At 43.7% G+C, this 12,647-nt stretch overlaps 1 protein-coding gene across 1 annotated transcript in view; it reads left to right on the top strand.

The window, feature by feature from the left end:
- LOC146579762 (scavenger receptor cysteine-rich domain-containing protein DMBT1-like) overlaps positions 1-12,647 on the top strand; it is a 40,035-nt gene that overhangs the window by 23,035 nt on the left and 4,353 nt on the right. Inside the window, exons 6-10 of the mRNA XM_085267993.1 lie at positions 1,985-2,293; positions 4,261-4,569; positions 6,537-6,845; positions 7,655-7,663; positions 10,857-11,165. Coding sequence (XP_085124119.1) covers positions 1,985-2,293; positions 4,261-4,569; positions 6,537-6,845; positions 7,655-7,663; positions 10,857-11,165 — 1,245 coding nt within the window. The remainder of the gene's footprint in view (positions 1-1,984; positions 2,294-4,260; positions 4,570-6,536; positions 6,846-7,654; positions 7,664-10,856; positions 11,166-12,647) is intronic.

The raw sequence follows: 12,647 nt of genomic DNA, 5'->3' as shown, positions 1-12,647 counted from the left end.
TCATGAACCACTCTCTGAGCAAAATCTTAGCAGTTGTATCAGCTTTCTGGTCGCGTGTGGGGAAAGCTTGTGTGAACTTGGTGAAAACATCTGTAACCACCAACACATTTTCCCGTCCATCTGAGGCTGGCTCCAACACACTAAAATCTACTGCAACCACTTCAAGAGGTCTAGTGGCCAGAAAGGACTTGACAGGGGCATGAATCTTGGGCTGTGGCAACTTAGTAAGCACACATCTGTAGCATTTCTTAATCCACTGGTCCACTTCTTCATACATACCAACCCAAAAACATCTCTGTCATAACAGATTCTGGGTCCGCTCCACCCCCTGATGCCCCATCTGATCATGCACACTCCCCAATACAGCTTCTCTTAAACAAGCTGGCAAAAGGAGCTGCTGACACCTCCCCAAATGTCCATCCTCAATGACCCGATACAACAATCCAATAAACTCTATGATACGTGACCACTGCCGGAGCAGAGAAATCACAGACTTAGCCAAACCTTTCCTCTGCTGGTGTGTGGGTTTCTTCTTTTTGTCCCAAAACTGCCTAAAGGACTTGATAGTAGGGTCAGAGCTCTGAAACTGTCGCAACTCTTCCTTAGAATACCCTGGCAGAGTGGGTGTATTCCCTTGGGAATCAGTAAAATGGGTGTCTTGCTCAATTGCTGTGACCCGGGCCTGCCTCACCTGACAACATTTTACACCTGCACTTACTAAGTCCAGGCCTAGCGTTGTCCCTCTGATGACTAGGTTACAGATGCATATGCATCCATCAAACTCCTCCTCACCTCCTGCAGGCTGGGGCTCCCCTGCTAATGGCTGTCTAGAGAGGGTATCGGCTGCTGTGTTACACCGACCAGGACGATACTGCACCTCAAAGTCAAATGGCGCTAACTGGGCAACCCAGCGCTGTTCGATGGCTCCCAGCTTTGCTGAGTTCAGGTGGCAGAGGGGGTTGTTATCTGTCACAACTGTGAATTTGGAGCCTAAGAGATACCCCCTAAACTTCTCAGACAAAGCCCATTTAAGGGCGAGGAGCTCTAATTTCATACTACTATAATTTCTGTCATTTCTCTCTGCATTTCTCAACCTTCGGCTGGCGTATGCTATAACACGTTTCCTGCCACCCTGCACCTGATAAAGAACTACTCCCAGTCCTAAACTGCTGGCATCTGTCTCAACAACAAATGGCAGTGAGAAATCAGCATAAGCAAGTAGGGGGGCACTTGTGAGCTTCTCTTTCAGCTGTTCAAATGACTCTTGACAAGATGGCGTCCACACACTTTCAAGCAATTTTTTATATTTAGCTAGACTGTCCTCCTTGGCCCATGCATTAATCAGATCGTGCAAAGGACCTGCCAGCTGCGAAAATCCATGGAGAAATCTCCTGTAATAACTGCAAAATCCCAGGAAGGATCTCAGCTCTTTAACTGTGGTGGGTACTGGCCACTGCCTCACTGCAGCTATCTTGTCTGGGTCCATACCTATCCCTTCAGCTGAGATCTGGTGACCCAAAAAGCGTACACTAGATTGGAGAAAACGACATTTCTCCACCTTAACCTTCAGCCCAGTTTCCCTGAGTCTCTGCAACAGTGTCTGAAGATGTGCCAAATGGTCTTCAAAAGTTGATGAGTAGACTAATATGTCATCTAGGTACACAAACATAATCTGAAGGATTAAGTCACTCATAGTGGCCTGCATGAGTCTTTGGAAAGTGGCTGGACCATTACACACACCAAAGGGCAATCTGGTATATTCAAACAACCCAAATGGGGTTGTAAAAGCAGTCTTGTGCCTCTTCCTTTCGTGAACTGCCACTTGATGATAGCCACATGCCAGGTCGATAGTCGAGAAAAACCTTGCACCATGTAATGCATCAAAGGATTAATCTCTTTAGAGTGTGATTTTCCTTTTCTATAATTCAGTTATGTGTCCTGTATGTTCTCTCAACAATCTGTGGTCTCTGTGTTTTGTTTTCAGACATCAGATTAGCCGGGTCTGGATTGACTCAGTGCTCTGGCAGAGTAGAAATCTATCACAATAACATCTGGGGAACAATCTGCGGTGATGGCTGGGACTTAAATGATGCTGAGGTGGTTTGCAGACAGTTAAACTGTGGACCGGCACTAGGAGCTCCTCAGATGGCTTACTTTGGTGCAGGAAGTGGACAGATTTGGCTTGATAATGTGGGCTGTTCAGGAAGTGAAAGTTCTCTAACTGAGTGTCAAAACAGTGGATGGGGAACAAACACCTGTGCACACGATCAGGATGCTGGTGTCATCTGTACAGGTGAGAAACTTTTAGATGCTGAAGATATTTTAGGTCATTATGTTTTTGTGTCTCATGCAAGAGTTATATGCCGCACAACACTGTGAACATAATCAGGATATTTTTGGTCATCAACAAGATGTCAGATACTGTAAATAAAACTTCTTTTTACAACTACTGATACAGTCTTCAAATGCAAAGGCCAAATGAGTTCAAAAAGATAAAACAGAAGTTAAATGGTTTGTGTTTGAGACTGGGAGGGCAGATAAATCCATGTTTGTAGTCCTGGTGTCCACTCCAAGCCCAGAGAAAAAGGGCAGGTTGAAATCCTCCCACTTTACTACAACAACCTCACATAATTTGAAGTTTTGTCATTAAAAATGTTGATAAAAGGGGGCCATTGTTTTCTGTTGTTGTCTGTTTATTAACTTAATCCAGCGTTAACAAAAGGAAGGAAGCGTGTCAACCATAGTGTAAGAGGACAAACATTTCCTTGTAGTTTTACATTTTTGGAGGAATGCTAGCTGATAAGTATTGCCAGACAGGTAAATCATACCTGTCTGATCGCACTCAGTTTATTCAACTCAAATCCTTTACTTCTCAGCCCTTTCCTCTGACCAGGCGTGCCCCAGGGATCTGTCCTGGGGCCCCTTCTTTTCATTATCTACCTTCTTCCGCTTGGACACATTTTCCATAAATACAATATCCAGTTTCACTGTTATGCCGATGACACCCAGCTTTATCTGTCCACTAAACCTGATTCTGCTCTTCCCCCATCCTCCCTCACCCTCTGCTTAGCCAAACTAAATTCATGGTTCTCTTCTAATTTTCTCAAACTCAACAGTAACAAATCCGAGCTCCTCATGGTAGGCACTAAGTCAACATTATCCAGAAACCAACAGTTTCTCTGTTACTATCAATAACTCGCCGGTCTTCGTTTCTTCCTCTGTGAAAAGTTTGGGTGTCATCCTCCACAGTACTCTATCTTTCAATTCACACATTAATAATGTCACTCGGTCTGCATATTTTTAATTGTGCAACATTAATCGTCTCCGTCCTTTTCTCACCCCACATGCCACTGCCATTCTTGTCCACAGCCTTGTTACGTCCCGGATCGATTACTGTAATTCACTTCTTTTTGGTCTTACTCAAAAGTCCATCCACAAGCTTCAACGCGTCCAGAACTCTGCGGCCTGTATCATCTCCAGGACCCCTTCTATCCACCACATCACTCCTGTCTTGCAGCAGCTTCATTGGCTCCCGGTCGAATATCGTATCAATTTCAAAATACTCTTGTACACATTTAAGGCTATTCATCATCTCTCTCCTCCATATCTCTCTCATCTGGTTCAGATCACCAGCCCATCTCGGTGTCTCAGATCTTCTTCTTCCCTTTCTCTCTTTGTCCCCTCCCCCTGTCTTGCCACCATGGGGAGCAGGGCTTTCAGCTGCTCTGCTCCTCGACTCTGGAATTCCCTACCTCCTGATTTAAGAAATATCACTTCCTTCTCTCTCTTTAAGTCCCAACTCAGAACTCACTTGTTCAAAATGGCTTATCCCACATAACCTCTCCACTCTGCTATTTTAAATTTGTTTTATGTCTTATGCTTTTATGATTGTGTAAACTGTTTGTTTTTATGTTGCTTTTATTTTTCTACTGTGTACAGTGTCCTTGAGTGTTCTGAAAGGCGTGATTTAACATTAAATCACATCTGAATCCTCAGTTTGTACTTGACAGAATTTATGATACATGCAATAAGGATTGTCTGGAGATTGTTTTACCACTTTAACAATAAAGGCGTGTTAGCTATACAAAATATGCACATTAAACAAAATGCCATCAAAATTATGGGTAGACTGTTGTACTTTTAAAAACTTCATACTGTTAGAAACGTTTGCTTTTAGAGTGTGATTTTCCTTTTCTATAATTCAGTTATGTGTCCTGTATGTTCTCTCAACAATCTGTGGTCTCTATGTTTTGTTTTCAGACATCAGATTAGCCGGGTCTGGATTGACTCAGTGCTCTGGCAGAGTTGAAATCTATCACAATAACATCTGGGGAACAATCTGTGATGATGGCTGGGACTTAAATGATGCTGAGGTGGTTTGCAGACAGTTAAACTGTGGACCGGCACTAGGAGCTCCTCAGATGGCTTACTTTGGTGCAGGAAGTGGACAGATTTGGCTTGATAATGTGGGCTGTTCAGGAAGTGAAAGTTCTCTAACTGAGTGTCAAAACAGTGGATGGGGAACAAACACCTGTGCACACGATCAGGATGCTGGTGTCATCTGTACAGGTGAGAAACTTTTAGATGCTGAAGATATTTTAGGTCATTATGTTTTTGTGTCTCATGCAAGAGTTATATGCCGCACAACACTGTGAACATAATCAGGATATTTTTGGTCATCAACAAGATGTCAGATACTGTAAATAAAACTTCTTTTTACAACTACTGATACAGTCTTCAAATGCAAAGGCCAAATGAGTTCAAAAAGATAAAACAGAAGTTAAATGGTTTGTGTTTGAGACTGGGAGGGCAGATAAATCCATGTTTGTAGTCCTGGTGTCCACTCCAAGCCCAGAGAAAAAGGGCAGGTTGAAATCCTCCCACTTTACTACAACAACCTCACATAATTTGAAGTTTTGTCATTAAAAATGTTGATAAAAGGGGGCCATTGTTTTCTGTTGTTGTCTGTTTATTAACTTAATCCAGCGTTAACAAAAGGAAGGAAGCGTGTCAACCATAGTGTAAGAGGACAAACATTTCCTTGTAGTTTTACATTTTTGGAGGAATGCTAGCTGATAAGTATTGCCAGACAGGTAAATCATACCTGTCTGATCGCACTCAGTTTATTCAACTCAAATCCTTTACTTCTCAGCCCTTTCCTCTGACCAGGCGTGCCCCAGGGATCTGTCCTGGGGCCCCTTCTTTTCATTATCTACCTTCTTCCGCTTGGACACATTTTCCATAAATACAATATCCAGTTTCACTGTTATGCCGATGACACCCAGCTTTATCTGTCCACTAAACCTGATTCTGCTCTTCCCCCATCCTCCCTCACCCTCTGCTTAGCCAAACTAAATTCATGGTTCTCTTCTAATTTTCTCAAACTCAACAGTAACAAATCCGAGCTCCTCATGATAGGCACTAAGTCAACATTATCCAGAAACCAACAGTTTCTCTGTTACTATCAATAACTCGCCGGTCTTCGTTTCTTCCTCTGTGAAAAGTTTGGGTGTCATCCTCCACAGTACTCTATCTTTCAATTCACACATTAATAATGTCACTCGGTCTGCATATTTTTAATTGTGCAACATTAATCGTCTCCGTCCTTTTCTCACCCCACATGCCACTGCCATTCTTGTCCACAGCCTTGTTACGTCCCGGATCGATTACTGTAATTCACTTCTTTTTGGGCTTACTCAAAAGTCCATCCACAAGCTTCAACGCGTCCAGAACTCTGCGGCCTGTATCATCTCCAGGACCCCTTCTATCCACCACATCACTCCTGTCTTGCAGCAGCTTCATTGGCTCCCGGTCGAATATCGTATCAATTTCAAAATACTCTTGTACACATTTAAGGCTATTCATCATCTCTCTCCTCCATATCTCTCTCATCTGGTTCAGATCACCAGCCCATCTCGGTGTCTCAGATCTTCTTCTTCCCTTTCTCTCTTTGTCCCCTCCCCCTGTCTTGCCACCATGGGGAGCAGGGCTTTCAGCTGCTCTGCTCCTCGACTCTGGAATTCCCTACCTCCTGATTTAAGAAATATCACTTCCTTCTCTCTCTTTAAGTCCCAACTCAGAACTCACTTGTTCAAAATGGCTTATCCCACATAACCTCTCCACTCTGCTATTTTAAATTTGTTTTATGTCTTATGCTTTTATGATTGTGTAAACTGTTTGTTTTTATGTTGCTTTTATTTTTCTACTGTGTACAGTGTCCTTGAGTGTTCTGAAAGGCGTGATTTAACATTAAATCACATCTGAATCCTCAGTTTGTACTTGACAGAATTTATGATACATGCAATAAGGATTGTCTGGAGATTGTTTTACCACTTTAACAATAAAGGCGTGTTAGCTATACAAAATATGCACATTAAACAAAATGCCATCAAAATTATGGGTAGACTGTTGTACTTTTAAAAACTTCATACTGTTAGAAACGTTCGCTTTTAGAGTGTGATTTTCCTTTTCTATAATTCAGTTATGTGTCCTGTATGTTCTCTCAACAATCTGTGGTCTCTATGTTTTGTTTTCAGACATCAGATTAGCCGGGTCTGGATTGACTCAGTGCTCTGGCAGAGTTGAAATCTATCACAATAACATCTGGGGAACAGTCTGTGATGATGGCTGGGACTTAAATGCTGCTGAGGTGGTTTGCAGACAGTTAAACTGTGGACCGGCACTGGAAGCTCCTCAGAACGCTTCCTTTGGTGAAGGAACTGGAGAAATATGGCTTGATGAAGTGACCTGTTCAGGCAGTGAAGACTTTCTGACTGACTGTCCCAACAGTGGATTTGGCAACCACGACTGTGACCATTCTGAGGACGCTAGTGTCATCTGTTCAGGTGAGATATATTCTTGGTCATTCACAAGATGTCAAATACTGTAAAGAAAACTTATTTTTACATCAAACGATACAGACTTAAAATGTAAAAGGCAAATGAGTTAAAACAGGTACAAACAGAAGGTTAAATAGTTTGTGTTAAATAGCCAAGAACGGCATCTAACTTTAAATCTGTGACAAATCAATTACATGCATGTCTGTCTTCGGTGGAAACTGTTTGAGTCGTTAAAAGTAGCTGCAGTTATATTATAATATACTATAGTAGTGCAACCAAATATATATGTAGCCTGGCTAAATTAACCAGCCCAGAACACAGATTATCTTTTAATCTGAATGATAAAGTAAGCGCTCAGAAGAAAATAAAAAAGGTTGTAAAAATAAAGAAATAAAATTGTTACAGACAGTTCTTATCCAGTAACAGCTTTGTGCACTGGTAACCCACTGCTACTGCAGGTTATTTCCCCAACTTTATCAGCATCTGGAACTCAAGGACGTCTAGCGTCATTTTGTGTCTGATATAAACCCATACATAAATAAAACAAACTTAGCAGTGCAAAAATAACTGTAGTGGCTTCTCAGTGCATTAATTCAGCAGAAAGCGGAATATAGATCCCTCTGAGATGAACGGCGAAGTTGGTTGCAGCAACTCCTGGTGTCTTAACTGTTCCACACTTTGCATTTAAAACAGATCACGCAGCGAAAAAAGGCATTGCACACCCACATAAAACCAATGCAAGCTAGCACTCCCGTGAATGTCTCTGTAGATCCCCATGATCCCTTGCGCTCTCAGGGGTACCCCAAAAGAAACAGCGCCATCCAGTGGCATGTCCCATAATGTCAACCTTCCACCTGGCTACATTCTCCCCTGCTTAAGAGTCAACGTCCCCGGTGACTCAATTGGTATATCTCAACTCATGCACTGCTTCTTTAAAGAGGGCAGTACCCATATTAGTCAACAACTGAGACAGTATCTCCGGGCTCAAAGTGATGGCATGACATGCTGATACAGGGACATGTTAAGGGTTTGAATGCACTCCAGCATTAGCTCTTTGACTCCGACGGGGCACTGGTGTTGGTGTAATGACCCCAATATCCCTGTTGGTTTCAGGAGCAACTGTCTCTGGTGTGGACACCTGCTCAGAGGCAGACGGTGCAGTAACACGAGCATCATCAGTGTTTACAGACTCTGAAATGCCACTGCTTTGAACTGCTTCCCTGTCTTCATCAGACCCCTGCTCTGCTATTGGGTATGAGGTTTCTCCGAACAACACATACTCAGGATCTGAATCTGAACAGCCTGTTTTCTCTTCTGTCATAGGACCCGCTACCACAGGGGATTCATTATTTTTCTTTTTCCTGGGTGCAGGAATTGGGCCAATACAAGGTCTAAGGTTAGCTCTCTGAACCCATTTTACTGGCCCACCCTCCACAGGCTCCACCGCATGTGTGCTGCCCTGGACTTCGACAACCCTATAAACCACAGGGCTCCAGGCGTCTTGAATTTTGTTCCTGCCTTGGGGCCAGTGTTGCAGATAAACTAACTGACCTACTTCAACAGGGGGGCAATAGACCCGGGTTTTGTCCAGCTCAAGCCTTTCTGCTGCTTTCTGCTCCGTGTACTGCCTTGCTCTGTTATGTGCTTCATTTAAGCGCTGCTGATGCACAACCAGCCAGTCATGTCTCTTATCAAGCACCTGCTCCTGACCTAGTAAAGCATCTACAGGAAGGTGGGGGTGCACTCCAAACATGAGGTAATACGGCGAGTGACCTGTGGTGGCATGGGGAGTCACATTGTATGCATAGACCAACTCTGCCAAATACTCAGGCCAACGGCGTTTCTTGTCTGGTGGGAGGGTACGCAATAGGTCATGAAGTGTCCTATTGAAACGTTCACATTGTGCATTACCTTGGGGATGATGTGGTGTAGTACGGCTTTTTTAACCCCATATAACTTGCACAGTTCCTGAATCACATCACTTTCAAAATTTCTGCCCTGATCAGAATGTAACCTCTCTGGTACACCATACCTCATGAACCACTCTCTGAGCAAAATCTTAGCAGTTGTATCAGCTTTCTGGTCGCGTGTGGGGAAAGCTTGTGTGAACTTGGTGAAAACATCTGTAACCACCAACACATTTTCCCGTCCATCTGAGGCTGGCTCCAACACACTAAAATCTACTGCAACCACTTCAAGAGGTCTAGTGGCCAGAAAGGACTTGACAGGGGCATGAATCTTGGGCTGTGGCAACTTAGTAAGCACACATCTGTAGCATTTCTTAATCCACTGGTCCACTTCTTCATACATACCAACCCAAAAACATCTCTGTCATAACAGATTCTGGGTCCGCTCCACCCCCTGATGCCCCATCTGATCATGCACACTCCCCAATACAGCTTCTCTTAAACAAGCTGGCAAAAGGAGCTGCTGACACCTCCCCAAATGTCCATCCTCAATGACCCGATACAACAATCCAATAAACTCTATGATACGTGACCACTGCCGGAGCAGAGAAATCACAGACTTAGCCAAACCTTTCCTCTGCTGGTGTGTGGGTTTCTTCTTTTTGTCCCAAAACTGCCTAAAGGACTTGATAGTAGGGTCAGAGCTCTGAAACTGTCGCAACTCTTCCTTAGAATACCCTGGCAGAGTGGGTGTATTCCCTTGGGAATCAGTAAAATGGGTGTCTTGCTCAATTGCTGTGACCCGGGCCTGCCTCACCTGACAACATTTTACACCTGCACTTACTAAGTCCAGGCCTAGCGTTGTCCCTCTGATGACTAGGTTACAGATGCATATGCATCCATCAAACTCCTCCTCACCTCCTGCAGGCTGGGGCTCCCCTGCTAATGGCTGTCTAGAGAGGGTATCGGCTGCTGTGTTACACCGACCAGGACGATACTGCACCTCAAAGTCAAATGGCGCTAACTGGGCAACCCAGCGCTGTTCGATGGCTCCCAGCTTTGCTGAGTTCAGGTGGCAGAGGGGGTTGTTATCTGTCACGACTGTGAATTTGGAGCCTAAGAGATACCCCCTAAACTTCTCAGACAAAGCCCATTTAAGGGCGAGGAGCTCTAATTTCATACTACTATAATTTCTGTCATTTCTCTCTGCATTTCTCAACCTTCGGCTGGCGTATGCTATAACACGTTTCCTGCCACCCTGCACCTGATAAAGAACTACTCCCAGTCCTAAACTGCTGGCATCTGTCTCAACAACAAATGGCAGTGAGAAATCAGCATAAGCAAGTAGGGGGGCACTTGTGAGCTTCTCTTTCAGCTGTTCAAATGACTCTTGACAAGATGGCGTCCACACACTTTCAAGCAATTTTTTATATTTAGCTAGACTGTCCTCCTTGGCCCATGCATTAATCAGATCGTGCAAAGGACCTGCCAGCTGCGAAAATCCATGGAGAAATCTCCTGTAATAACTGCAAAATCCCAGGAAGGATCTCAGCTCTTTAACTGTGGTGGGTACTGGCCACTGCCTCACTGCAGCTATCTTGTCTGGGTCCATACCTATCCCTTCAGCTGAGATCTGGTGACCCAAAAAGCGTACACTAGATTGGAGAAAACGACATTTCTCCACCTTAACCTTCAGCCCAGTTTCCCTGAGTCTCTGCAACAGTGTCTGAAGATGTGCCAAATGGTCTTCAAAAGTTGATGAGTAGACTAATATGTCATCTAGGTACACAAACATAATCTGAAGGATTAAGTCACTCATAGTGGCCTGCATGAGTCTTTGGAAAGTGGCTGGACCATTACACACACCAAAGGGCAATCTGGTATATTCAAACAACCCAAATGGGGTTGTAAAAGCAGTCTTGTGCCTCTTCCTTTCGTGAACTGCCACTTGATGATAGCCACATGCCAGGTCGATAGTCGAGAAAAACCTTGCACCATGTAATGCATCAAAGGATTAATCTCTTTAGAGTGTGATTTTCCTTTTCTATAATTCAGTTATGTGTCCTGTATGTTCTCTCAACAATCTGTGGTCTCTGTGTTTTGTTTTCAGACATCAGATTAGCCGGGTCTGGATTGACTCAGTGCTCTGGCAGAGTAGAAATCTATCACAATAACATCTGGGGAACAATCTGCGGTGATGGCTGGGACTTAAATGATGCTGAGGTGGTTTGCAGACAGTTAAACTGTGGACCGGCACTAGGAGCTCCTCAGATGGCTTACTTTGGTGCAGGAAGTGGACAGATTTGGCTTGATAATGTGGGCTGTTCAGGAAGTGAAAGTTCTCTAACTGAGTGTCAAAACAGTGGATGGGGAACAAACACCTGTGCACACGATCAGGATGCTGGTGTCATCTGTACAGGTGAGAAACTTTTAGATGCTGAAGATATTTTAGGTCATTATGTTTTTGTGTCTCATGCAAGAGTTATATGCCGCACAACACTGTGAACATAATCAGGATATTTTTGGTCATCAACAAGATGTCAGATACTGTAAATAAAACTTCTTTTTACAACTACTGATACAGTCTTCAAATGCAAAGGCCAAATGAGTTCAAAAAGATAAAACAGAAGTTAAATGGTTTGTGTTTGAGACTGGGAGGGCAGATAAATCCATGTTTGTAGTCCTGGTGTCCACTCCAAGCCCAGAGAAAAAGGGCAGGTTGAAATCCTCCCACTTTACTACAACAACCTCACATAATTTGAAGTTTTGTCATTAAAAATGTTGATAAAAGGGGGCCATTGTTTTCTGTTGTTGTCTGTTTATTAACTTAATCCAGCGTTAACAAAAGGAAGGAAGCGTGTCAACCATAGTGTAAGAGGACAAACATTTCCTTGTAGTTTTACATTTTTGGAGGAATGCTAGCTGATAAGTATTGCCAGACAGGTAAATCATACCTGTCTGATCGCACTCAGTTTATTCAACTCAAATCCTTTACTTCTCAGCCCTTTCCTCTGACCAGGCGTGCCCCAGGGATCTGTCCTGGGGCCCCTTCTTTTCATTATCTACCTTCTTCCGCTTGGACACATTTTCCATAAATACAATATCCAGTTTCACTGTTATGCCGATGACACCCAGCTTTATCTGTCCACTAAACCTGATTCTGCTCTTCCCCCATCCTCCCTCACCCTCTGCTTAGCCAAACTAAATTCATGGTTCTCTTCTAATTTTCTCAAACTCAACAGTAACAAATCCGAGCTCCTCATGGTAGGCACTAAGTCAACATTATCCAGAAACCAACAGTTTCTCTGTTACTATCAATAACTCGCCGGTCTTCGTTTCTTCCTCTGTGAAAAGTTTGGGTGTCATCCTCCACAGTACTCTATCTTTCAATTCACACATTAATAATGTCACTCGGTCTGCATATTTTTAATTGTGCAACATTAATCGTCTCCGTCCTTTTCTCACCCCACATGCCACTGCCATTCTTGTCCACAGCCTTGTTACGTCCCGGATCGATTACTGTAATTCACTTCTTTTTGGTCTTACTCAAAAGTCCATCCACAAGCTTCAACGCGTCCAGAACTCTGCGGCCTGTATCATCTCCAGGACCCCTTCTATCCACCACATCACTCCTGTCTTGCAGCAGCTTCATTGGCTCCTGGTCGAATATCGTATCAATTTCAAAATACTCTTGTACACATTTAAGGCTATTCATCATCTCTCTCCTCCATATCTCTCTCATCTGGTTCAGATCACCAGCCCATCTCGGTGTCTCAGATCTTCTTCTTCCCTTTCTCTCTTTGTCCCCTCCCCCTGTCTTGCCACCATGGGGAGCAGGGCTTTCAGCTGCTCTGCTCCTCGACTCTGGAATTCCCTACCTCCTGATTTAAGAAATATCACT

This window comes from Mchenga conophoros, linkage group LG3 (genome assembly GCF_057382185.1).
Source record: "Mchenga conophoros isolate Kocher_MC1m ecotype Shallow Benthic linkage group LG3, M_conophoros_male_GT1.1, whole genome shotgun sequence".
Lineage (NCBI taxonomy): Eukaryota > Metazoa > Chordata > Actinopteri > Cichliformes > Cichlidae > Mchenga > Mchenga conophoros.
The sequence above is the reverse complement of the archived record's forward strand: the minus strand, read 5'-3'. Positions and strand labels throughout refer to the sequence as shown.